The sequence below is a fragment of the Tasmannia lanceolata genome, unplaced genomic scaffold (assembly GCF_043159265.1).
Source record: "Tasmannia lanceolata isolate RefF3 unplaced genomic scaffold, GAP_Taslan_0.1 ptg000011l, whole genome shotgun sequence".
NCBI classification, from domain to species: Eukaryota; Viridiplantae; Streptophyta; class Magnoliopsida; order Canellales; family Winteraceae; genus Tasmannia; species Tasmannia lanceolata.
The window spans coordinates 23,046,065-23,073,393 of record NW_027518688.1 but is presented as its reverse complement, the minus strand read 5'-3'; the positions used below and the strand labels follow the sequence as shown (position 1 = coordinate 23,073,393).

At 37.5% G+C, this 27,329-nt stretch overlaps 3 protein-coding genes across 3 annotated transcripts; 2 read left to right on the top strand and 1 right to left on the bottom strand.

Annotated features, from left to right (window-relative positions):
- Positions 1-5,645: 5,645 nt before the first annotated feature.
- Positions 5,646-11,267, top strand: LOC143886054 (uncharacterized). Its single transcript, XM_077390041.1, has 8 exons — positions 5,646-5,926; positions 6,265-6,343; positions 6,456-6,501; positions 6,672-6,770; positions 9,144-9,212; positions 9,327-9,669; positions 9,805-9,960; positions 10,064-11,267. Exons 1-8 carry the CDS (start codon positions 5,716-5,718, stop codon positions 10,984-10,986), a joined length of 1,926 nt encoding a protein of 641 aa, XP_077246156.1. The 5' UTR covers positions 5,646-5,715; the 3' UTR covers positions 10,987-11,267.
- A 4,574-nt stretch (positions 11,268-15,841) lies between these two features.
- Positions 15,842-26,999, top strand: LOC143886678 (protein RKD5-like). Its single transcript, XM_077390744.1, has 6 exons — positions 15,842-15,971; positions 16,211-16,451; positions 19,792-20,039; positions 21,075-21,289; positions 23,202-23,322; positions 26,698-26,999. Exons 1-6 carry the CDS (start codon positions 15,908-15,910, stop codon positions 26,829-26,831), a joined length of 1,023 nt encoding a protein of 340 aa, XP_077246859.1. The 5' UTR covers positions 15,842-15,907; the 3' UTR covers positions 26,832-26,999.
- On the bottom strand, positions 24,544-26,895 carry LOC143886677 (uncharacterized). The gene is made up of 2 exons (XM_077390743.1): positions 26,572-26,895; positions 24,544-25,748 (listed from the first exon to the last, which is right to left on the bottom strand). The coding sequence occupies exons 1-2, from the start codon at positions 26,648-26,650 to the stop codon at positions 24,619-24,621; spliced, it is 1,209 nt and encodes a 402-aa protein (XP_077246858.1). The 5' UTR covers positions 26,651-26,895; the 3' UTR covers positions 24,544-24,618.
- Positions 27,000-27,329: the final 330 nt, after the last annotated feature.

Below are 27,329 nucleotides of genomic sequence, written 5' to 3'. Positions count from 1 at the left end.
TGGACCAAATGGTAGAATTGGAATAGGATGTTGATTCTATTTTCAATTTTGTGAAAGTCGAATAAAAATGAACCATAATAAATCCATGATAACGATAAAAGACCACACATACGTCTAGGTCAACGGAAACAACATCTTAGTATTGCAAAGTGTACCAAAGATAGAAGTATGCTTGTCATTTTGTCAAAGATGAGGCATTTTTTCATAAAATAAAAGAGAAATGCTAATCGGAAGGGCGGCCTTGCAAAAACTACCACCAAGTACACCCTTATAAAAACTGGGCTGACAGCTTTAAGTTTAGCACTCTCCCAAAACAAGAAGAATGCTAAGATGAAGCGTACCCTTGCAAAAGTCAGCTGCAAGGCACCCCCATTAGACCCGCGTTATCAAAGTTTATAAATTATGTCTTACTTTTACATTTTTTCGGTGCTATTATAAATGCACTTAGACGATGTGAATCCAATGAGGGCGCTCTTACAGCTGATTCTCTGTGTTTTTAGGCAAGATGGGGTTTGGCAGACCCCCTACAAATGTATATTCATGATTTTTTTTTGTCTTTGTGACTGATATTTGCAAAGATGCCATTCAATTTAGCATTCCTCCTAAATAAATTAATAGATAAAATAAGTAAGGAGACTGACATCCTTTCTATCATCTACTACGATATAGCTAGAGGAAAAAGGGATATCTTTTCTTTTTATTGGAGATTTACACATCACATTACTCTTTTACCATTAACCCCTTTGCTGATATCTAATGTCTATCTCTATGAGAAATTATTTGAGCAAAATCATAATCTACATAAAAAAAGTACCGACACAGGATACCTGTCTATGACAATTACGGAAAAAAACTACCAAGAAGAGGTAAAGACATGACAATGACGAAAGAACTACTTAATATTACGCATGCAGGACACTTGAAAAATATTGACGGATTCAGGACACCTGAAGAGGAATAACATTTATGGAAACCTCTATCAATTGGAGGGCTAGGATCAACCTATGGAAATGATTTTATGGGCACAACCGATTGATGTTGTGTTCCATCACATGGACGGTTTGGATCAACCTATAACCCTTTATAGATCGGAGGGTTCGGATCAACCTATGAAAATTATTTTTGGGGCACAACCTATGTAGGCGGTGGCCCATCTAATGGACGGTTTGGATCCTCCTATGGTACGGGCCATACCGTACATTTTAATAAAGGGAGGAGTGCGATCATCAAAATACGGTGAGTAGTGCCATTATAAAATATGGTAGTGAGGACATTAGCACTATATGTAATTTAAAACCATAATTGTTACTTGGATGTTCCCATGCGGGTCGGGTTCAACCCGAACCTGACGGGTTCAACCTGAATTTGGGTTGGGTTGGGTCGGGTTAAGCTTTTTCGCAAATCGGGTTGGGAATAATCAACCCACATTCGAAATTGGGTCGGGTTGGGCTGTCGAGCAACCCGACCCGACCCGACCCGAAACCCGAATTTGGGTTCCATCTGAAGAAGTTCTGTATATGTGTTTTTCTTTTTCAACATTGAAATAGTCTCCACAGTCCACAATGGACGGTTTGGATAATCCTATGGTGCAGGCCATATCCTACTTTAATAAAGTGAGGAGTGTGATCATCAAAATATAGTAGCGCGGATAACATTTCCCTTTGTTAATTGTTACTACCTGTTTGGTTAGGATTTTGAGAACCGATTGTGAGTTAAAAACTGATTATTGGTGACTCACTATTGGTTCTCAAAATCCAAAACAACCGGCTTGAGTTGAGGTGGTCAACAATTGGTTCCATACAAATCGGGTCAACCCGACCCGAATTGGAAATTGGGTTGGGTCGGGTTGAGGAAATTGCAAATCGAGTTGGGTCGGGTTGGAAATCTTGACCTGACCACTCGGGTTGAACCCAGTGGTCAAGTCAGTCCTCTCCACTTATCAAGTCTACTGGTCTGCAGCATTTCATATTCCCAAAGAAACTCTCAACAAAATAGAAAAAATCCTCAGAGACTATATTTGGTCTGGTTCCAAGCTAGAGAAAACTTACCATCCAGTATCTTGGAACACAATTTGCAGCCCCAAGATTAGAAAATTGGCTGATTTGAACTTAGCTTCCCAGATTAAACAACTGTGGCATATCTTATCCATGAAAGATTCTCCCTGGGTTGTATGGTTTGATCGGAAATACATCAGAGGCAGAAGTTTCTGGAGCCTCCCTATGCCTGCTTCTCCTTCTTGGGCAGCTAGGAGTATATTGAAAGCTCGAGACTTTGCTTCCAAGCACATATGCTACATTGTTGGATCCCAGGCTCCTCTCAAATTTTGGACGGATCCATGGCATCCGAAGGGTGCTCTCGTCTCCTAGTCTTCCATTGGCTCTATCATTAATTTCATCCCTCTGAAGGCTACCATTGACGAAGCTAAATCTCAAGGGTGGTGGGACATGATACAAGATCATCCCCAGCTCCTCGATCTAAAGCAGATAATTAATTCCGGTCTCTTCTCTGAATCTGTTTTGACCTATCCGATATGGAAGCCAGAATCTGATGGAATTTTCAGGCATAAGGGTGCCTGGAACTCCATCAAGACTCTTAATCCTAAACCTCCTTGGACTTCTTCCATTTGGTTTGCAGGGCACACCCCGAAATTCAGCATCACCTCTTAGCAGGCAATGCAAGATAAACTATGCACGAGAGATAAACTCCATTTCCTTGGTCCCAACCATGACCATTCATGCCTCCTCTGCAACTCTGCTCCAGAAAGTACCAACCACCTCTTCTTCAACTGTTCTTACTCGGCATGGATTCGGCGCTGGATTCTTCGCTGCATCTCTGTTAGAAAGAAGCAAAAGAAATTGCTCTCTGATGAGGAAAGCTGGATTCGAAATAAATTTAAGAAGAAGGGGCATACATATGCACTTATCAGAATTCTTCTCACTGCTTCTATCTATCTAATCTGGCTAGAAAGAAATGCGAGACTCTTTGAAAACAAAAAAAACTCACAAACGGATCCTTCTTAGCAGAATTATCAGTACATCGAGGTCTCGCATTCTGTCTCTAAACCTGGAAGATGAAGCCTCCGAAGAAAATTGCAAAATTGCGAATTTTTTCAACCTCCCTCTGGTTAGCAAAACATTGGAAGCTAAGTTCTGTCATTGGGCGCCCCCCTCTGAATCTGAAGTTAAGTTGAATTCTGATGCCTCCCTTGCTTGTGGCTCCGCCTCGGTTGGTGGCCTTCTCCGGGACCACCTGGGGACCACTCTCTCTCTCTTCTCTGTCAACTGTTAGCCTCTCCCAATTCAGGAATTATAAATTGAAGCTATTCTTCATGGAGTCAATCTTGCCTGCCAACTTCCAATTAAGAATCTATGGATCGAATCTGACTCTCTCCTTGCAGTCATGGTTATTCATCGCATGTGGTCTTGTCCATGGAGGAAAATCCCTTCCCTTGAAAAACTCAGAACCATCCTCAATTCTCTCGACCGCTGGACTCTAACTCACATTTGGAGAGAGGGCAACAGAGCTGCTGACTTCCTATCTAAACCAAATTGTATCTGTAAAGGGGACCCAATCCCTCTTTGTTTGGCTCCTGATGAGCTTTTAAGCATAGTATCGGAAGATTTTTCTGGCTGGGCTTATCCAAGATTGTAATTCTGTTTTATTTAATATAGCCGGTGGGGGTCTGTCTAACCCCAAATTACCGAGCAATATATATATATATATATATATATATATATATATATATATATATATATATATATATATATATATATATATATATATAGGGGAAAGTGATTGTGAGCGGCCCCTCATATAAGCTTATATGAGGTGACTGATAAAAACATGGTGGGCCCACATTTTTGGGGTGATCCGAGCCTGTCATTTGATAGGCCCTGACGTAGATAGGGGGTGCCCAAAAAGTCAGCTCCATAGGATCATCCCAACCCTACTAACTATGGAGGTGAAAGAGGGGGAAATGGGTGGGTATAAATTTGCCCACTTACCCGTCCATTTTCCCCTCTTTCACCTTCACAAGTACGAAGGGTTGGGATAATCCTATGGACCTGATTTTTTGGGCACCCCTTATCTACGTCAGGGCCTATCAAATGACCGGTTCGGATCACCCCAAAAATGTGTGCCCACCATGTTTTTAACGGTCACCTCATATAAGCTTATATGAGGGGCCGCTCACAATCACTTTCCCCATATATATATATATATATATAAGGGGCACCAATGCTTACTCATGACAGCCCACTCTAGTGTAAATGAGTAGTAAAGTGGGGGCTGTCCCGTCAGCCTCCTATTTGGTGGCCAATGTAAAATCGAAATCCCTGAAAACTACGTTACAATTTTGTGAATTGTTAGCGGCCATCGCAGAAGGCATTTCACAGATGGTCTGTCGCATGTCAGACCACCCACCTCGTGAATGGAGACAAAAGCTGTTGTCTTTATTCATTAGGTGGCTGGTCTAACATGCGACAGACCAGCCGTGAAATGCCTTTTGCGATGGACCCTAGCAAATCCTTACAATTTTTATAGCTAATTATTACATGTCTGGCAACCTGGCGTTTATTTCCCTTCTTAATACCTTGTAAGCCAAATTTCTGCAAAAAGAAATTGGCTTGAAGAATGGTACACCCCATCCCGCTACCTTAAGCATGGTTTTAAATTTTGACCGACGAAATAGTACATACCCGAAACGTGTTATTATTTCGTACGAAATTTAAAATTTCAGGAGAAATTTTAGGGATTTCTACCTACTTTTTCAAATTTTTAACTATTTTATAATTATCCTGAAAATTTGACAGAAATTTCAGGGATTTTGATAACTAATAAAATATGATTCCGATAACTAGTCGTCAGATTTCTAGCGAAATTTCGATCTTGGTGGGGTCCGAAACCGGTACCGAAACCGAAATTTAAAACCGTGCTAACGAGTTACGACTTACGAGTTAGAGGTTGGCAACCAATATTTATACTCCACGAGGTAAATTCTAGGAAAATACTACTTATACCTAGGGGTGGCAATGGTTCGGTTTCGGTTCGGTTTGACCCCCAAACTGAACCAAACCGAAATTTGAATCGGTTTGGTTTTACCAAACCAAAACCGAACCAAAACTGAATTTTCGGTTCGGTTTCGGTTCGGTTCCACCAATTTTGCCACCCTTTACTCATAATAATTGCAAATATTCGGTTTCGGTTCGGTTTGATACCCAAACCAAACCAAACCGAAATTTGAATCGGTTTGGTTTCCGAAACTGAATTTTCGGTTCGGTTTCGGCTCGGTTCCGGTTCGGTTTCGGCTGGTTCCGGTTCGGTTCGGCCAATTTTGCCACCCTAGTTATACCACTGATCTAAACTGAGCCCGAGTTACCTGACGCAACTGTGTCGTCTCGGTAAATGCCAATTCACATCCGAAAAAACAAGGGACTCTCACATGCCTCTCGCACTCAAACTTGCCTTTATCACTTGCGATCCAACCCCGCAAAAAATAAACGAAAAAAAAAGGCAGTGATATCCCCCCCCCTGGCTATTTTCCCCACTTTAACAGTTTTCGTTAACTTTTACGAAGGGGTGGAGAAGCAACCGTTAACTCCAAAAGCATAAAAGTTAACGATTTCTGTTAAAGGGGGGAAATAGCCATCAGAGGGGGGAGGGGGGAAATATCACTGCCCAAAAAAAATACCGAAAAAATTGAGAGAGAGAGAGGATATGGGTAGGATAGTGGAGAAGAAGAGGAAGAAGAAAGGAAGATCCTCTCTTTTAGATCTCCAAAAGCGTAGTCTCCGACAACAACAACAAAAACACAACCCAAAGCATCAGCAGAAACAAAATCCTAACCCTAATCATAATTTTAGGAACCCTAACCCTAACCCTAACCCTAACCCTAACCCTAGTCCAAATCCACACCCCCGATTAACTCGTAATTTCTTGACAGTTTGATTATTTTATCTGGAAAGTTCAATTAATATTTTGCTCGCCTTTTAGTTTAATTTTTCTGCTTGCTGTTAATTCTTGCTATAATTTGTTACTTACTGTCTATAAGTTGTTACTTACTGTATTTTTTGTATACATTGCTTTGAATTTAAGAGTTTTCATATTTGAACTCTTTATCTGAATTTAGTTATTACTGATTTTCGAGAACTAAATTTTTAAATTTTTGCAGACAGAAAGGCACAATTCAGCTACAAAAGCCTTACGAAATTCTTTAAGGACATTTATGTACCTATTTATTTGATTTTTTCTTTTATTTGTTAGCAGGGATTCCGTCAAATTCTGGCCTTACGACTCCTTTACCTGACAAAAATTTGCTTGTATTTATCCTTGACAGGCTTCAAAAGTATGGGTTTTAGATTCTTTGGCAGTTTATTACATTACATATTCTTTTGATTTTTCCATTCCTAAATGTAATTGGGGTCTTGGGTTTGATGTGAGTTTTTAATGTATCATAGGAAAGATACTTATGGTGTGTTCACCGAGCCAGTAGATTCGAAAGAGGTTTGTTTTTTAAGTTACACATTCATTTCTAACATTCATGCATTTCTTCTTCTTCTTCTTCTTCTTCTTTTCTTTTTAATTTTATATGAAAGTTTTGAAATATGATTGCAACTGCAAATGGAGAAGTGCATTTTTCATCAGAAGCTGAATTTCGCCTGTTTGTTGTACAGCTCCCAGATTACTATGAAGTCATTGAGCATCCAATGGATTTTAGCACAGTGAGGAAGAAGCTAACTGGTGGATCCTATGCCAACTTGGAGCAATTTGAGGTTCGTCAATGCTTATACCACTGCAGTCATTTGGCTTGTGAATCTCATATTTTGTAGTTTGTCATTGGGTAATATTTTTGGTTTGGTTATGGATTAATAAATAACTGTATTGAAGTATAAGTAAAAACAGGTTCTTCCTGCACAAATTATTATTATTTTTTGGGAATTGATAGGAACCTTGTCCCTGAGCATGAGTTTTATTTGTTTCTAGTGGAGTGTCATTATGCTACTCGAATTAATAACAGGTTTTGAGAAAATTGATGTTGGAACAATAATTTTTTATTCTACGCTGCCATGTTTCTTTAACCTTCCTAAGATGAGTTTTTCTCCATGGAAGTGGAACTATGAAACAAAAGATCTGGCCCCCCATGGTGCTATAGTAGGGAATGGAGTGTTATTCGCAGATATCAAGAGATTACGGGACTAGAATTAGACATGAACTAGTGGGACTACTGGTCCCCATTGTAATTTTGCTGGTATGAATATATTTTGCCAATTTTCAAAAAAAAAGAATTAGACATGAACTACTACTGATCTATTAACCGGAATAGGTCAGCTGAAGGTCAAGCTAGGATCTCTTGTGTGAGGGATTGAATGGGACTTATCTTGCTTTATCTGTTTCCACATGAAGATGATGATTTGTAACATTCGAGGTCTTGGGTTCTCTGTAAACAATACCCATATCAAAGTAGTAGTGATGCGGCATAGACCTTCAATTTTTTTTCCATTCAAGGAACGGAGATTAGTGTTTAATTGTTGTGGTGCCTAGGGGTGTCAATGGACCCAGACGATACAATGAATCCAAAGGATCTGAACATCAATGGACAGGATTTGGGCCCACAAGTTGGATTCGCCTGTGTCCATTGGATCCATATTCTAAGTTCCGAAAGTGTATCCGTTGACACCCATGGCGGTGCGGCCGGTGCCGATCCTAAGCAGATCCATTGACACCCCTAGCGGTGCCTAGGGAGTTGGTTTTCATGATGGCTTCTTGCGATTCTTTCAGGGCTGGTTTTCATAATGGCATCACGCGATTCTATCAGGGCTACTGATGCATCTCGGTTGCTTGGGATGGAGCTAGATTTGACTTGGTAGAGGAGGTTATAGGCACCTTTTCGGTTACTAGGAATTGGAATGATGATTTCCAATGGGTTTCTTCTGCTGTTTATGGCCCCACTGTGTGGCTCGTCGTAGAGATTTTTGGTTGGAGTTGGATGATATTTGCGCGAGATGGAAATTACAGTGGTGTATCAGAGAATATTCTAATTTTACTCAATTATTAGCGAGAGATTGGTGTGTAACCGCCGAGCAGAAGCTTAGGTTCATCAAATCTATGCTGAAGTTATGGGTGAAGGAAGATTTGGGATCGGTGGGGCTGAGGAAAGACTTTTTACTCAGTGTCTCGAGTCGCTTGGATGATAGAGATCAGGATCATCCTATGTCTACAGAGGAAGTTCTGGAAAGAGACAAGATTAAGGAGGATTACAGTATGATTTTGTTGCTGGAAGAGTTCAAGTGGAGACAAAGTTCCTGATCAAGATGCCTTCGTGGAGGGGATTAAAAAATGCTGCATACTTTCATGGTATCGTGAGCTCTAGGAGGCATGGAAACTGGATCACTCCTTGATGGTTATGGGGAGCATGTTGTTTCTATTTCTTCTTTGAGTCTGTCGGCTGTACTCTTCGGGGGATCGTGTCTTCCCAATGTTTTGGCCTTTTGGGGCACCATCAAGGTGGACATTATGGAGGTGTTTGTGGAATTCTTTGGAGGACGAAGTTAAAGTAAATGCACCATGGCCACTTTTATTTCTCTCATACCTTTTGGATATGATCTTCTCTATGCTGTGAAACACCACCTTTTTTTCAAGTACTTTGGTGGGGAACAAAAGTTATGCTACATGGGCAGACAAGGGAGAGAGACAGGGGAGAAAAGGCAAGTAGTCTTCTAGTACTTTGAATCAAAACATGCAACCAAACACCACTAGTGGATGACGTGGCACCCTGAAACAGGTCAAAACGCCTTGTAAAGCCCAGAAATCGTACGACCAAACAGACCCTTAGAGACTGATTCTTGGTTAAGCTCGGATAACTTATGGATGAATCTTGTTTCCTGTTAAATGCAGTAAATGCATAGCATGTAAGTTGATATATATTTTTCAGAAATTGTTGTTTCTTTTAGTCGACTTCCTTGAGTGATGTAACTATACAGAATGTTAGAAGCATCTATTTTCCATGTTGGCATAAATATAATGAAATCATTTTCGTTTTTGGAATGCAATGAAAGTTGAGAATCAAGCTGTCATTTGCATAAAATCTTGGAAATGAGATGGTTTGACATTAGTTGATTAATTAACTCCTCTTTATAAATATGCAGAAAGATGTCTTCTTGATATGTTCAAATGCAATGCAATATAATGCACCAGTTACCATCTACTTTCGACAGGTATCATTGATTTCAGACTAATAGCATTTTTTTCCATTTTCAGACCATATCCACTCGTGGGTCCTCTAGCAAGCAAGTTACGGTCACTTAAAACACTTATTTAACTTTTTCCAGGCACGGTCAATACATGAGCTGGCAAGAAAGGATTTTGAAAATTTAAGGCAGGATAGTGAAGATAACGAACTAGAATTGAAATCTGTACGGAGAGGTAGGCCACCGGGCAAGAGCTCCATCAAACGACCGGTGGGCAGGCCTCCTCTTGAGCGCTCTGGTTCTGACTTTTCATCAGATACCACCCTTGCTACTGCTGGAGACCCAACTCATGATCAATTAAGAAAAGCACATGATCACGCTGGGATTACCGATATGCCCACAAGGAATTCCCACGGAACCCACAATGGTGAGACTTTTGGCTGGTTAGCGGAGCATAAATCTGATAGAAATGATGATTTCCCAGGTTTGTGATCTGATTCCATTTGCTTCATTCGATTGATTTGTTCCCCTGTTATTCTTTTCCCTTTCTCGCTTGTCGACATTCAACTTATGTTTGCCAAATTGGTAATTGTTTTCTGGCATTTTTCTTTGTTTGCAGGATCTGTGTTGAAGGGTCTGTCCAACATTGGGAGAAAACAGTTAGTGTTTGATGAAAATCGGCGCAGTACTTACAAGCAACCCAATCAGCCGATCTCTGCCCGTGAGCCAACAATATTAACCACCTTCGATAGAGAGAAGCAACTGATATCTGTGAGTACTTGAGTGAAAATTACATAGCATCTAGGATACCTTCTAATGATTTTTAGTTCTTTTTAACGGTTATGAGTATTTAGCTTATGAGTTGCTGTCTGAATCAGGTCGGGCTTCATATGCAAGGAGCCTGGTTCGATTTGCTGCAACGCTTGGACCAGTTGCTTGGAAAATCGCCTCCGGGAAGATTGAGATAGCGTTATCTAAAGGACTGAAGTTTGGTCCTGGTTGGGTGGGAGAAAATGAAGCACCACGACTACAACCGCCACTGGCATCATCCTCTCCACCACGACCGCCACCTCCACCGCCGCTTTCACAATCCTTCTCTCAGCCCAGAATTTCTTCATCTACTACAATTCCTCGCGCATTAGAGTCAAAAGGTGATATATTATCAGAGACCCAGGAACCCTCAAACAACTCATCCTTGGAAGGTTCTTTCAGGACTCCTCCATCTATTGGCACATCTGCATTTGCTAGCAGAACTGATACTACAGAGGGCTATGAAACCATCAGGGGAACAAATTATGAAAGTGGGATCAGACCTAAGCCTCACCTTCAGCTTAATCAGAAGATTCAGAACCCTGAAATTCAATCTACTGTTAATGGGCTTAACAGTGGGTTCGAGTCTAATGTCTCATCGCAAGTTGGGAAGCTATTCAGACCAGCTGGGGCAGTTGGGAACTTCAGTTCAGAAGCATTCACACCTTCGCGAATGATTAACATGGTTCCCAGGAGAAACGAGACCTTGATTCATTCAATGCCCGGTAACCGATTAGAAGCCGAAGGTACCAAGTTATTAGACAGTTCAAATTCAATAAATTCCGGCAGTTCCAAGCTGGATTCCGGTCAGAAGATTCAGACAAGCTTTGGACCGGGACCACATTCGCAACCATCTTGGCGTGGGATTTCAATACATCCAAAGCCGGATTCAGTTCCGCCTGACCTGAATGTCAGATTCCAGCCACCTGGGTCGCCGGTTTCCGGCATGTTGGCCGATTCGAAACAGCCGGATTTAGCATTGCAGCTCTGATGGTATGAAAAACAAATCATTCTTGTCATTTTGTTGCTGACTAGAGAGAGTTTTATTTGAAAAGGGTGACACACCCTACACCCATTTATGTTGTATAATAGGGGAGTTTGTACAGGGGGAGAAAATCAATTCCCATTTGTATGTACCCATTAAAATCCAAGTAGAAGAAATATTTTGGTTCAGTCTCTAAAAACTTAATTTGGGTTAGTTGTCTATGTGTATCAAGTCACATTTAGCTGAAAGCCAGGAAATGATTTATGCAATTCGAAATTGCCTAGCAAATCAATGTATGGTCTTTTATTAGTTACATATAGCAGGGGAACGTGGTCTTTAAACACTTTCTCTCCACAATGGGTCCAATTTGTGAACCCCCTCCTTTCTGGGCTATACTTTGAAGCATCTGACTTTTTCTTTGATCAATTTCCTGCGTATTCTTGATTGGACGGTCAGGATCATCTGACCATTGCAATTTCCAGCTCTGAGCTGGACTGTTCATTTGTTGGACCCAACATAGATAGGCTGTGGCCAAAAATGTTCTCCATATTGAACCGGTTTTTGTCGATTTTAAACCCTATTTAGTCAATTTAACTCATTTTGCCTATTTAAGTTGATTCTCATTAATTTAATTTATTTGTCAATGATTTAACCTAATATTTACAAATTTCCACTACTTTCGAACTGGATTAAAAATTATGTATAATTTTGAGTCCAATAATCGGTTAGGGACTCACAATCGGTTCACATAATCTTAAACAAACAGGGTCTTAGAGCGATGTGCAGCCACTGGGGAGCCCTTGCCCTTCTAGAATATTTTCCATGGTATTTTTTGCATGAATGTTTTTTCCATAATTATTTCCCTAAACATTAGGGTTTCAACTTGGGCCATAGTTCCAATCTCAGGTTGGGTTAGGGGAAAAAGAAAGGAAAAATTGCGAACGGGGGACACACTTTTGAAAAATTGTTGAAAAATTAGACATAATTTTTAATCCAATAATAGGTTTGGGACTCACAATCGTTTCTCATAATCTTAAACGAACAGGGCTTTAGAGTGACGTGCAGCCAGTGGGAGAGCCCTTCCGGAATACTTTCCATGGTCTTTTTAGCATCAATGTTTTTTTTCCATAATTATTACCCTAAACACTAGGGTATCAACTTGGGCCAGATTTCGGGTTGAAAAACCAGGCCCAATCTCAGGTCGGGGTTAAAGGGGGAAAAAAAACTAAAAAACAAAAAGCTCACACAGGTATGCTGTGACCAAGGTTTTAAATTTCGACTGAAATCTGAAATTTTGAGTTCAGTGGAGAACAAAACCGAAATCTGGTAAAACCCAAAAACTTACAAAATTTCGACTGAAATTTTCCAAAAATTGAAGGGAATTACAAAAAAACTGGAATTTTAACATTATTTAATAGGGATTTTTGCTGATTAGTCCCTACATGGCAAAATAATTGCTTATTAGTCCCTAAGAAAAGGATATTAGCATCCTACTTTTAGAATATATTTGGTAAAAGGTCCCTAAAATTCACGAACTTCAATTTTCTCCTCTAATATTTTAAAATGGCAAAGTTACCCCCAACCCATTTAATTAGTTTTAGCGTTTTTCGATTTCCCTTCCAATATTTTTGGAAAAAAAACTAGGAAATAAGCAACAATATTATCTCTTGCAATATTCTCGTTAAAAAAATCTTCAACAAAAAATCATTTTAGGAATTAAATAAATTGAAAATCCCTCTAAAATGGTGAGTTATCTTTTCTTCGTAGATAAATAAAGTAAGAAATTTTAGGAATATTTTCGTTTCTAACTTTTCTAATAAATTCCTATCTTGGTTGGATTGCAAGAAAATATCTCTAATGGAAAATCATTTTTATGGAAGTTTTTTTCATTGAGGAATTATGTACTGATTAATTTAGAGGGATAACATCATAAACCGAAGGTCCCTAACTGAAAAATTGAATAGGGTTGGTTTACCTTATCTTTTTTATGTGTAAGAAAATTGAATAGGGTTGGTTTACCTTACCTTAAACGGAGAAAATTGAAGTTCGTGAGTTTTAGGGACCTTTTAGCAAATATTTTCTAAAAGTAGGACTGCTCAGCTAATATGTTTTTCTTAAGGACTAATAAGCAATTCTTTTGCCATGTAGGGACTAATAAGCAAAAATCCCTATTTAATATCCTCCTGAGGGGAAATTTTAGGACGAGATAAAATATCAATTTATTGGTTTCGTTTGATTTCGCCTGAAATTTCGAATTCAGTTTCGGCGAGGACAGAAATGCATTCCGAAATCGAAATTTAAAACCTTGGCTGCGACTTTCAAGATGACAAGTTAATTTTGAGTATACTGATATAACTGATTTTAATGATGTGAAAAAGTAGTTTTCTTCTTAAGGCCCGTTCATTTTAGATAGTGCCAAACGGTTTGAGGCCCACAATCTGTTGTCACGGTCTAAAACAAATGGGCCTGAATGTATGCACTTGATTACTTAAATTCAAAGATTTTTGGTGTGAAAAAATTACCGTTTTCAACAATCTTTGAAATTAGTCTGTATCATGAACTAAAAATTAAAAACCCGACCGACCCGACCCAAGAGACTATATTTTGTATAGGAGAAAGTCTAAATTGAAGGGCGCCCTTACATAAATAAGGTGAAAGCAGGGGCGGAGCTACATGTAATAAGGGGGCAGTTGCCCCTGTTGAGTTGGGCCAAACTCCTTAATAGGCCCAACTCAATTGGGCCCAGCCCCCTAAAAACTAGGGGTGTCAACGGATCCACTTCGGGTCGGATCCACCTATGTCACAGTCACGATTCATTCAAATTCCTTATCGGTCAGGTCGGAGTCGGATTGTTCTTCGAATCCTACTTTCCACGTCATGATTACGATCCATTTTAATTCGGACCGTCCATCAGAGTGTCCTATTATGTCCCACTAAGCGAAGTAAACAATTAATTTTTTTTAAAAAAGGGATAGAATGCCACTCCACTATTAGTGTGTCTCTATGCATTTTCTTCAACTAAATTAAAAATTTATCTGTGTTTAATCTAGGTGTATAATAATGCTTATAAACAATAAAACTAATCAAAGTTACATACACAAATATAATGTATAACTATTATCAAAGAATATGATGCATAAAGAACAAAACCCCTCTCTCTTTTCCTTCGTGAAAGTATGAGATTGAAATCTCATTCCCATCCTATTCATTAAGTGATAAGAGAGGTTTTGACCAAAATACCCTTCATAGAACGGTTAGCATTAACAAAATTTGAAGGGTATTTTTGTAAACCAAGTCAGATCGTGACAATCCAATGTGCATATGTGGCGTGCCCATACATAATCCAAAATTTTCCAGATCACAGATTTGATGATCTGAAATATGCCCATGGATCCTATTCATATGTTTAGATCCCGTTCATCAACGTTTGGATTCGGACGATCCATCGGACCGTCTGGATTCATTGACACCTCTACATAAATATGCCCTCCAGTTTAGACTACCTCTTTGTACAGAGTCAGGTTTATGAATCTGGGTTTTCAGAAAGACAGAAAACGAGAGATGATTTCTCAAATAGGTTGGGTAAAAGACGAAAGCAATAATGTTATAATTACTAAGTCAGTCAAAAACCAGTTCTTTAACATGCAGCTATAAAACAAATACCGTTCTCAAGAAACTTTCAGAAGATTTCTCTTCATGGATAACTCGTGTCCTCACTTCTCTAACATTTGGTTATACTGGACAAATATCGTTACGCCCAATATTTTCAAGATATTATTTGCATTTTTTTTTGGGAAATGTTATCAGCGCTACTGTATTTTGATGAGGGCACTCCTCACTTTATTAAAAGTGGGGTATGGCCCGCTCCATAGGATGATCCAAACCGTCCATTAGATGGGCCACAGTCTAAATAGGTTGTGTCCCAAAACTTATTTCCATAGGTTGATCCTAATCCTCCGATCTATAGAGGGTTAGGATGAACCCTCGGGTTAGGATCAATCTATGGTAATTTTGTTATTTTCATAAAGGATGAGAATATTTTTGTCAATTCCTCCTGGCGTAAAACTCCAAAGTTGGCCAACGGGGTGGTCAGCTTTTATGCGAAAGAATCAACCTGACAAAACCAGAAACCTGGAATTCTTTATACAAAACAAAAATTTCACAAACGACCTCTGCTTTCTAATCATTAGATATGTTTCCAAAAATACCCTTCTCTTACAAAGCATAAAACAAGGATATCCCCTATTCATGAAAATTATATGAATGAGACCAATTTTGAGAATGTCCAAACTACCCTTTGGAAGAACTGAGTAGTGACAAATAATAGATACCCTTGTTCAGGTAAGGATTGCTGATAGCCTGTGGGGAATTGTAATAGCCTTTACCCAAATAATAATTAGAAGGGATTTGCTAGGGTCCATCGCAGAAGGCATTTCACAGCTGATCTGTCTCATGTCACACCAGTTAACTCATGAATAAGATAACAGCTTTTGTCTCCATTCAGACCAACCGCGAAATGCCTTTTGTGATGGACGCTAGCAATTCCCTAATTAGAAAGTGTAAATAAAGAAAGGAGGGTCATTATTAAAACAAGGGAATGCATATAATATTTCTCCCATGATTTTGACAGAAATTAGCCTGGGTCATTGTAGAGATTTTCATCTAAGTGGGTGGTTTGTTTGGTATTCTTCACTTTTAATCATGAAACCCAAATGATACAAGAGAAAATTTTCCTCTCAGTGGGTGGGTTTTTTTGGTATTTTTCTTTTTTTAATCATGCAACCCAAATAATAAAAAGCAAAAGAAAAGAAAAGAAAAGAATTATATATACATATGAATTGTGTATAAAAAGAACCTCTGATGGGCTACTTCTCACCTTCCCCCCATTTCTTCTCTTCACTTCCTTTGACAGAATCATGTTTTCTTCATGGATTCCTCTAAACCCCCTCTTCTCACTGCTCTTGCTGTCTTCAAAAACATCCTCAATGAAGGTAACAAAGTAAAAAAAATATGTTGATATGAAACAGAGCCTAAAACTTTTCTTCTTTCTCCTCTGCATGCAGAAATATTCACTTTCCCATCTGCATTTATTTTCATATTGACATTCTGTTTGAAATTTTAATCTTTCTTATCTGGGTTTTTTCTCTAATCAATTTTCTGCTCAAAATTTTAAATTTTCATTTCTGGGTTTTTTTTAATACTCTTAACTGATTCTCTCTTCTTTCTGCAGAGCTGATCAGGAGTATACATGTCTACCGATTAGAAGATGGAAAGGAAAAAATTGTGGAGAGAGAATTTATGTTTTCTCCAAGTTCTTATGTGGAAATGGTAGCCCATCCTCTTATTAAATTTCCTAAGTATAGAGAGCTCTTTGAAGGGAAGATGATTGGTTTATGGCTCTGCATGCTTGCATTTGACATTGAAGTTTCTACCATTTCAGCCCCAATTCCTTCCATACTCACTATTTCGAGGTATTGCTTTTTTCTTTTCTTGCATTTTCACCTTTTCTATTTTTTATCAATTAAATGAGAAAGTGATGATTTCCCCTTTTTTGTCTTCATTTTCTTTTGTAATGAATTGAATATGTTGCAACCTATGAAACAATAGGAAGCATGCAGGGCATTGCAGTCATCACTTGAATTTTGCATGACATTCAGAACCTATGATTTAATTTTGAAGATTAATTAACAGCAAGACTTTAATACAGAATGATTATTAGGAAAATCTCAACATCATCTTGATGGTTTAACTTCTTTTTTTTAAATGGAGATGGTTTAACTTCTATTATAGCATTTATAAGAGGATGTGAAAAAACATTTTTTCAATCAGAGTTGAATTCATGTTTGAGAGATGATTAGTGGTTTGTATCTACTTTTATCCTTCTGTTAATTTGTGTAAGATTGGATTGAATTTGCCCAGCAGATTTTCTCAACAAGTGGTATCAGAGCCGGGGCATGGCAACCCCAAGGATGGAAATAATCGCTCGAGGAAAATCTCGGTAACCCTGGTGTACCTTCGAGGACAGTGAAATTCCCTCGGAGAAGATCTCGAGATTCTCACGTTGCTGTCGTGTGGCGTGGCGAGATTATCCATCTTGCTTCCATGTGAAGGGGGAGATTGTTGGGGGTTCAACGCAAAAGCAAAAAGACCCCACGTCGGATAAGTTAAGTTGTGTGGATGAGCTTAGAAGGGCTTGGACACCCTCCCCTTAACAGCTAGCTTTTAAGGGTGAGTTCTACCCGGGTCCCAACACAACCTATGAAACAGTAGGAAGCATGCATAGGATTGCAGTAAATATTTGAATTTGGCATGAAATTCAGTACCTATGATTTAATTTTGAAGATTAGGTAACAGTAAAACTTTAGTGGAGCGGAAGAAGGAAGAACCTAAAATACCCTCAACCAACTAGTTTATGGTTTTGCAAAACTGTAATGTATGAAGAGAAGAAGAAAACTTGAGCCAAAACTCAAACTAGAGAATTCCAATTCATTTATAAAAAAAAGTCCCCCCCCTCAAAATGTCTCATACATCTTTTATAATAAGAATTCTCATCCTCGCAATATTCTAAAACTAATGCACTGACATATAGAAAGATACCTGCTTTAGACTCTAGTAGGTTTTCTAATAGACATTCTAGACTTTATAAACAAGAGTTTTATTTGCGAAAAAATTAAGCTAATTATCAAAGATAATCTTTCAACTAGTAAAGTTTCCTAAGAATCATTTTCTGCTTTCTTTTTGGAATAAGACTTTCGGTGTCAAGAGATGTGGTTGCATCAGACTTTAATCCACAATAATTACAAGGAAAATCGCAACATCATCTTAATGAATTAACTTTTTTTTTTTTTTTGAATGGCGATGGTTTCACTTAGCTGACCCCAACTAGTTTGGGACAAAGGGTTTGTTGAGTTGAGTTGAGTTGAGTTGGCGATGGTTTCACTTCTATTATAGCGTTTAAAAGAGGATGTAAAAACATTTCGTCTATCAGAGTTGAATTCATGTTTGAGAGATGATTTGTTCAGTTCTCATCATGAGGTGGTCAAGATGAATATTGTATTCTCGGTCATGTTATTAGATGCCTTCGAATTTCGTTATTCTATTATTATTCAAATCCATTACTGAGTTCACTTTGCTATGACAATGAAATACTTGCTGATTTTCTAGCCAAGGGACTACATAGAATTAGGGAGTCTCAAATAAGTGTTAGGAGCCCTGCCGAGCCAATTTGACTTGGCCATGTTCCAACTTCCAAGTCAATGTAAGTGGTTTTGCACATTGATTGAAAGCTGTTAGGCCTCTGACTTCTTGCACCTCTGTTTTATCTCAGCCTTCTTTGTAATAAATTCTTGCTTAGTGAAAAGAAAAACACTGATCAGAAGCAATGATTTGTATGGCTTCTAGCTAGTCTTCTAATCATTTCAGCCTACTCATTGCCATGATGTATGAGTAGATTCTTTCCCTGGTTTCATTGGATCTAGCTTTTGCCTCATGGATATAATGTGAGCTCAGTTTTTCATGCATGGCCACTGAATTGCAACTAGGCTAGTTCTTGATTGTGTTAGTGAAAAAGAAGCTGGGTTTGGTGTTAGGGATAGATGTAGACTATATGTATTGAATCCTTAGAGTCTCTGATTATTAGTTTTCCCGAAGGCATTTAATCCATAATTAGAGTGTTTATGCAGCCATGTAGATTTCTCTCCACCATTTGGATGGTCATGATTTTGGGGATTGGTTTATTTGAGGAGGCTTCGCTTCATTAAGATGGATGGAGTCTGTTGATGTGGTGATGCTATCTTGGGCATGAATAACATAGTGATAGAGATCTTCATATCTACCACCTGACATCAAGATTTATCATTGTTTATGTCCATGATCCTTGCGTCCAGTTTCTGCCATCGATCCTATATGTGGGTTCGACCCCAATTGATACTTTGAAGTTTTAAGGTTTATCACGTCATATGGATGCATGCAATTTTGTTAACCTTAGGGAAACTGATATTTTTTAAACAAGTACATATGATTTCTTTTTTTATTGTAGACATCGCTACCTGGTGATATTAAGCCCACATTTGAGTCAGCTCTATTTTGTAGTTGTTTCTCCATGATTAACTAGTTGTGTGTATTTCGGAGATGACATTATTTTAGTTTTTTATTCTTTATCAGCACTTACATTAAACAAGAGAAACAAAAGGATACGAAGGTATGCAATAGCTATAGCAATGACCAACAGAGCACTACACAGGAATCACATCCCCTTATATTATATAAATCACCTATTCACTTCAAATCTACAGCCAATTTGCTTCATTATTATAAGCATCAACTCTCGGATAAGAATAAAAATCTGTAGGATGTTCTTATAGTTTTTTTTTGTTGACCCTTCCAAGAAAATGAAGGTAATTTATCCATATGGCTCATCAATCCAGGTTGGTAGCTTTTTTATGTGGAATTAGTAGAGGTTGAGTATGGATGTCTATAAATGGTCTTTATAGGAGATATCATCTCTAAATCAACAACACTCTGGATTCCATCCTAAAATATTACTTGCTTTTACACATGAAAATCGTTATGTTCTCATCATTTTATTGTAGAAGTAGGACAACATGTAAATTAAGTGAAAATATTAATCTTTAACTTTTGAATGCACAATTATTTCAGTTATTTTTCATGGAGTAATGCTTACGATTTGTCACTAATAGTGTTATGATAACACCATAGGCAAAGTACAATCACTAATAGTATCTTAAACATTATCAATTATCATAACACCATATTGAATTAATATTGCAAAAAACTTATTTTATTTTTCAGAAACCCAAAATTGAAATCAATACCGACTTTGGCCAATGATCTTCAAAAAGTTTTCCAGTTGAGGTGCAGAACAAAAAGCAATGAGGTAGCAAAATTTGCTCCCGTGGAAATGTGCAGAGAGAACAAAGATAATTCTTACCACTCAACAAGAACTGTGCCTATATTTCACGAAGATCATTACTCTCATCCTCATCCTATTGCTGCACAGGGGTCACTTGGAAGTCAACAAATCGACCAAAGGGTACCAGGTTGGAATCTTTTTCTACTCGATCTTTTGAAAATTTCAAGAATACCTATAGCCCCCTCCTAAAGGAATGGTGAGATCCTAGTGGTCTCTCAAAATTGAAAATGGATTAGTTTCTGTCATACGCTACTTGACTGATGGAGATACCCGTTTTCCTTGCTTCTATAAGAATGAAAATATTATCGTCCCCTGACAAACTAAATACCTATGTGACACGATAATCATATCAGCTTAAGATTCCTATACTGATGGTTTCCTTACATCGGAGACTACTTGCAAGATACTGATAAAAGTGACAATCACTATGCCATTTTGCATACTATCACCAAAAATATTTACTATATGTATCTTGTTATTATGTTCTTTATCCACTACTTTTCTCTTTCCTTTCTCACTAATTATTCTCCTCTCATTTAAGTCAATTCTTCTTTTTACATGGTTGGGAAGCTGCTATTTTCCGAGTTATGCTACACTTTCTAAAACACCCAACAAGTCAGTAAATGTTCAAATATTAAAACCTTAAAAGTGCCAAGATTTCAATATTTTGCCTGACTAGCCATGGGTTAACTTCATTTCTTTTTGAAAAATAAGCCAATAATATATGCTGTTTGCGAGAAGACATGCCCCATTCTTTACTAGAAAACAGTTAACCTGGAACTTTGTTACTTGTAAATAAGCTAATAAAGCTATAAACAGGTTTTATATTTTTATATTGCAGGCTATATTTCTTTGAATTTCTGTCATAACTCATAAGCATCCAGGTCTTTATTTTACAATTTTCTTTATAATTATAAACAAAACCCATGATTATATTTTAGACATTCCATAGTCAGGGTGGAATGTCTTGCTAGCATTGTACTCTTCGGCCCTTTTTTTTTTCTAATAAATTCTCACTACCGTTGAAAAATAAAATAAAATTAGACATTCCATTTATAATGCTAATTATTATCCTGACCATTTCATGCATAGTTGGTGATATTTTTGCAGAGTTCTTGTCTCTTGCTTACAGTTATCTAATAGTTTCAATGAACGATTGCAGATTTGGTTAAGAAGAAGAAGAGGGCAGCCGCAGAGCACATAGCTAGCATTGCTCTATCTGATCTTGCTAAGTACTTTGACCTTCCAATCACAGAAGCATCGAGAAATCTTAAGGTTGGACTTACTGTACTTAAGAGGAAATGCAGAGAATTTGGTATTCCTCGTTGGCCTCATAGAAAGATCAAATCCCTTGACACTCTCATACATGATCTCCAGGTACTCTTTTCTCTCTCTTTTTATAAGGGGTTTGGCCATTTCTTTGTTGTTATCTTGATATTTGGCCCAAAATCTTCGTTTTCTTTTCTCTTTCCTTCTATTTTCTTTAGTTACATTAAGCTTTTTCTTTCATCAACCGGTAGATCTTTCTTTCAGTGCAACCTGTAGAACACATCCTACTTCTGCACATAATGATAGATACTGTAAAGTTTCATAATAGACATAAGTCACTCTAAAGTGACAGGAGTATCCTTAGAATAAGGTCAGAACCCCTCTCACTTCTGGACATAATTTTATACACACACACACACACTTATATATATATATATATATATATATATATATATATATATATATATATATATATATACCCTTGAAACTATAGAAACTGGCATGAATTACTGAAAAATGACAAAGTACTCTTTGAATAATGTTTCTTTGTGAACTAAATGAGATATATTAATGGTTATTTCCTCTCTTTTTCTTTGAAAATTTATCAAATGCATGGTAGCTTCAATTAGTTTCACCATAAACTTTTCGTGGTTTTGGTAACTTGCTGCCTCGTCGTCTAGCTAGTCTGTTTTTCACAAGGAAAATGCCGCATCACGACTTTTATTCCACCTTTATTAAGATGTTGTAATGGCTACTATTATTGAAGTTCTTGTCGATAAAATGAAGGTGTTTTCTTCTTCCCTTATTATTCCTAAACTAGTAATTGCAATTTGTACTTTTAACAGTCAAGTGTTTTCAGGATAACGAAACATGTTATAACAAATTTTGGAAAGTGAGGTTATCCTGATCATTTTACCAGTGACCAACAAACGCTAGACTCAATATAGTGAAAATTTCATTACACTATAACCGGTCACATTTTGCATTAGTGGGAATCTACATTTATGGAAGACTTCTATTAGGTCTTTTTCAGTAATGAAAGAACACACACAAAGAGAAAAATTAAGATACAGAAGGATAGTAACCAATCAGTCTAGATTCACTCTCTGTGGACCTTCCTTTGGTCATTCCACTTATAAGATCATTTACTGGATGATCTCTTTACACACTTTTATAAAAATAACCATGCCTAGATTGGCTTAGCCGGCCACTGTTACTCCATCCCTTGGAATTATGAAGCACAGCATCCTTCATTCCGGCTTTTATATTAGGTTCAAACCCCTTGCTAAGGGGAAATTTCACCACGAAACCACCATCAAAGTCCCAATCCAATCTTCTAGGCATATCTAGCTTCAGCCCTGTTGCTGGTTTTTGTTATTAACACCATGTCAATTTTCTAGTGGCTCTCCTGAGGTGCCACCTAAAAGACCATTTTGTTATTCAGATCCTAAGATCTTGGCCTACTAGCTTTTCAAAAAATTTGTTTGCCAAGCCCCTTAACACCTCATACCTTTCACCAATAACCATGATTGAAGGTAGGATGATTAAGTTGCTTTCTTTTAAGGTTCCTTCCACATTTGAAAATTTTCTTTTTTAATATTCATCTCTCCATGTATTTCTGACAAGGAGTAATCACGCCTTTCTCGCAGATATGTGTGGTGACAAGTACTTTTAGAATTTAGCCTAAATTATGTCAAGGAAACCATGTCTTGTTCTTTGTGTTCAAGCATAATTACAAAATTCTCTGAATAATTGAAAAATTATTGAAAAAATCCCAAATTTCTCGTGTATTATCTGTAAATCTAGTGAAAATTTCAAAATTATTGAAAAAGACATTATATTGAAAATTAAATTAACATCCTAACCCATCAAACACATGCACTTAACCATACTGCCATGCTTCTTGTTGCCTTATTTAGAAAAATATATCTTAGATGTAAGTGTTGTAAATAGAATAATATTTGCATTATTTCCCAAAATTTTCCCAAGCTCTTCACAAATTTGACAGAAGGATTTACAGGAAGAGGCAGAGAGACAAGAGAGGGAGAACAAGGCGGCGGCCATGGCGGTGATGAAGAGGCAAAGAATGTTGGAGAGAGAAAAGGAGGGCATCGAGACAATGCCGTTCATGGAGATACAAGGTGAGACTAAGAGATTCAGACAGGATGTTTTCAGGAGAAGACACAGAGCTAAAGCTCTAAACAACAACGACAACATACACTAATCCGGAGCACAGACATCACTAAATAAATCATTAGGACATAATTACGATAACAAAAACATGTGACCAGAATAGCCCATCATTTAAAATGTGAAAAAAAAATAATCTTACCTTTGTGATCCTTGCTTTGTGCTTCTAATGAAAATTTCAAGTCTTTTATCATTAAGTCTAATAGCATCCTCTACTTTTACTCTAAACAATCAGATTTATGGAGGTTTTGATCAGTTTTCTTCTTAAATAGAGGGATATTTACATATTGCATGATTGATGATTATGACTGGAACATGATCAGCCATGACTCAGTATATATTTGAAGTGGGACCTAATGCGTGTCTCCTATGGCTCTAGTAAAATATACAGCAAATGATGTCGAAAATTTATAAAATCGGTGTCATATGAAAGATAATTCTGCGTAGAATAAAAGTGGTGAAGACATCATTTACATTTAATAACTACACCACACCCCGGTGCCAATAATGAAAATACTATATAGAAGTCAGATTTTAAGGATTTTTGACCTTCTACTGCAAAATGAATACTGCAGTTACACTCTGAAATCCAAATTCAATGAAATTTTGATCACATCCTTTCGACCCATTAAGAATGCTTAAGTAATAGGTAGGTCCCAATTTTTTTAAATTTTTTTACTTTGTGAAAATTTTAATCTGGAGAAAAAAACTAGCCAGATGTGAGGAAACTCATTTTGTAGAAATAAAATTTTCAAAACTTACTATTTGGGTATCTTCCACCCTTTCTTTTTATTTAGTTTATAGAACTTACAATGAGGTGTGAGAACTGATGATGTTCTAAATGAAAGGAGAGTGATATTACAAGATGCTTTAACACAAGCAGAGGAGTGCATGAAAATTTAAATCCTGCATTAATGTTACTTAGACTCTTCATCAGGTTGGGTCTATCACAGAGATGAAATGACCATATATAATTGCACATATCAAACAGGGAATTTGCTAGGGAATTTCGTGGAAAGGCATTTCGTGCCACACAGGCTCACATTTCAGCAGGTTTTGTTATTCATTTAATTCATCTGAGGTGGCTGTTCTCTAATGCAAAAGTCACCTGCGAAATGCCTTTCCACGAAATTCCGTAGCAAATCCCATCAAACAGTCTGAATTATTTGAAATGTATAAATCACAGGTTTCTATCATTAAATGCCGAAAAAATAAAGTATTTGAAGATACATCAACCATCCAACACTTCAACATACAGCTTGTAAAATGCCATCTAAAGCAACCAAAAGAAAAACGAAAAAATAATAAAGGAATGCAAAGAATGCATAAAAAATTGGCTTCTTCACCCACCAAGAATGTTTTGATTTGGTAGAGAGATGATGATTCCTAGGTCCAGAAGAACGCATCGAGCCCACAAGGAAATTCTCTCCTTTCCATCCTCTGTAATTCCTCCAACCATTATTCAACTGATGCTTGTCACCTTGAAACCTTGAAGTTTTATACCCTAAAGAATTTCGAGCGCCACCTTCTCTCCTCCAACAGTTCCCATTATTTGTTTCCAAAATCACATTATTTTTTCGGGATTCCAAATAAGGCAGCTTGTTAATATCACTATCACAATGTCCCCAACCGCATGAATTACCCCCATTATTTTCCCATGAATTATTCTCCCTAGCTCTACTTTCACAACCACACCAATCCCGTGTATCACTATCAGCATTTCCATCACAATTTCCTTGACCTTTAACTCCATCGTTTTCCCATGAATTCTGCTCCACATCTCTTCTCTCATTGTTATTATAAACATTTTGATCAAAATTTCCCCAAGTGGGCTTGGGTGGAGAATCATGAACTGGGTCTTCAGCATCAACCCATCCAGTGCATGGGATTGGGCAGTTAGCGGGCTCGGCAGGAGAATTATCAACTGGGTCTTCATCATCACCCCATCCAATGAATGGGATTGGGCAGTTAGAGGGCTCATTAACTGGGTCTTCATCATCACCCCATCCAGTGCATGGGATTGGGTAGTTGAAAGAATCCCAACCAAGTTTCTCATCCTTCTCTTCATCAATAGGAGCTGGAGGTTTTTTATCCAAATCCAATGGCAGCTCGGGATCAATGTCAGAATTCCAGTCAATTTCATCAGTATAAATATCTGGATCGGGCAGAGGGATATCAAAGGGGAAGCCATTTGTCTCTGCCCAAAACCGGGCTTTCGCATTCTGAAATGCCTCTTCGCCAGATGAATCATCCCACTGAGCAATGTTTTTGTAAAAGGACATCAGCTTCTTAGTGTCACAGAGTTGTTTCCATGAAATTGCGCATGTAGAAAAGCAGAATTTCTTCTCCCATGAAGGTACTGTGGGTCGCCAGGATCCTGAAAGCACAAAACGAAATAAGAACTCTTTGTAATAAGAAAAAAAGAAAGAAAGACAAACCTACAAAACAAAACTGCACTGCTACAAAAGCCCATTCTGTTTAGTGCGAAGTGAAACAAACAGCCAAATTTTACACCACATAATGTAAGTACTTCAGTCTACCAATAAATCCTCAACATCTAATAAGCCAATTCCATAAACAAGAGATAGTACTAACATAAAAATAGAGCTCTGCAGTTCAAAATTAAATTACAGAAGATATAATAGACAACCCTAACCTCACATCCCAAATCCTATAGGCAGAAAGTTGAAACAATACTAAAGATCAATATCTAAGAACTATAAGGTGCTCAAGAACTCACCCAAGGCAGAAGAAGGTCGACTCAAGCTTAAACATTGGTATAAATTAAAAAATATATATGAAAATTAAAACCAATGAATAATTCATCATCAATCCTAAAAACCCATATACAATAAGTAATTCCTCAACAGATAACATATCTATTTTTTTAATGGCCCAAATAAAAAAACCTCAATCCAATCACAAACCCACTTCTATTTCCCTACTAACATCAACACCAAAATTATCTATCAAGCAACAACACAACTTTTCAATTCAAAACATAATGATAAAAAAAAACAGAGAGAGAGAGAGAGACGTTTCTAGAATCCATGCAAACCCTATAAGAAAAACACACATCACTGTATAAGAAAAACGTACAAATAAAATTAAATGAAATTCCTCAACTACTTTGGGATGTACTCTACAAGTGAACAAAACAAAGAAATTAAAATAAATCCCAGAGAGAAAGTTTAGTATACCTTGACGACGTCGCCTATTTTGGGATGTCCATGGATTACTAGGAACCATTTCATAATCATATAGACTACACTCTTCCATATTTTAGAACTCAATAAAAAGAAAGCTGTTTTTGTTTTTTGAAACAGGTCTCCAAAACAAGTACCAGAAGGACCCCTCTGAGAAAAAACCAAGAAAAGAAAGAGAACAATCTCAGAGATGGGTTTCAAAATCAACTTGCAGAAACCAAATTAGGAACGATTATGGTCCAACGAGATTGTGATTATGAGTAGAAATTTGAGAAGTGAGTGAAGGTTTTTATAGGAAGAGAAAATCCGAAGAACTGCGTCTTGTGTTTGCTCACGTCATTTATTTGAGGCGGTGTGTTTCTCTTTAATTACAATTGTGCCACACTTTCTATTTTAGGTTCTATTCCTGGGCCGAATTACTTGTTGCATAATATTATTTTGACCAAACTACCCTTCGTACCTTAACCCTAATTACTTTAGACAACAACAAAAAATCAAGTGATTATGATTCACTTAACGGCTTAGATTCATTACAGGTAGCACAAACTCAATCATGGCCGTAAAGTCTTTACCCATAATAACCATATAATCACTAGTATTTTTCTAAACAAATATGGACTATCCACCAATTTGTTTTTTACAATTTTGGACGGCTATGATCAAATCGGTGCCTTTTTTGTGTTATGTGTCCCATATGAAAAGTCAACAAATATATATATATATATATGTTGCTTGATTGGTATAATCTTAAG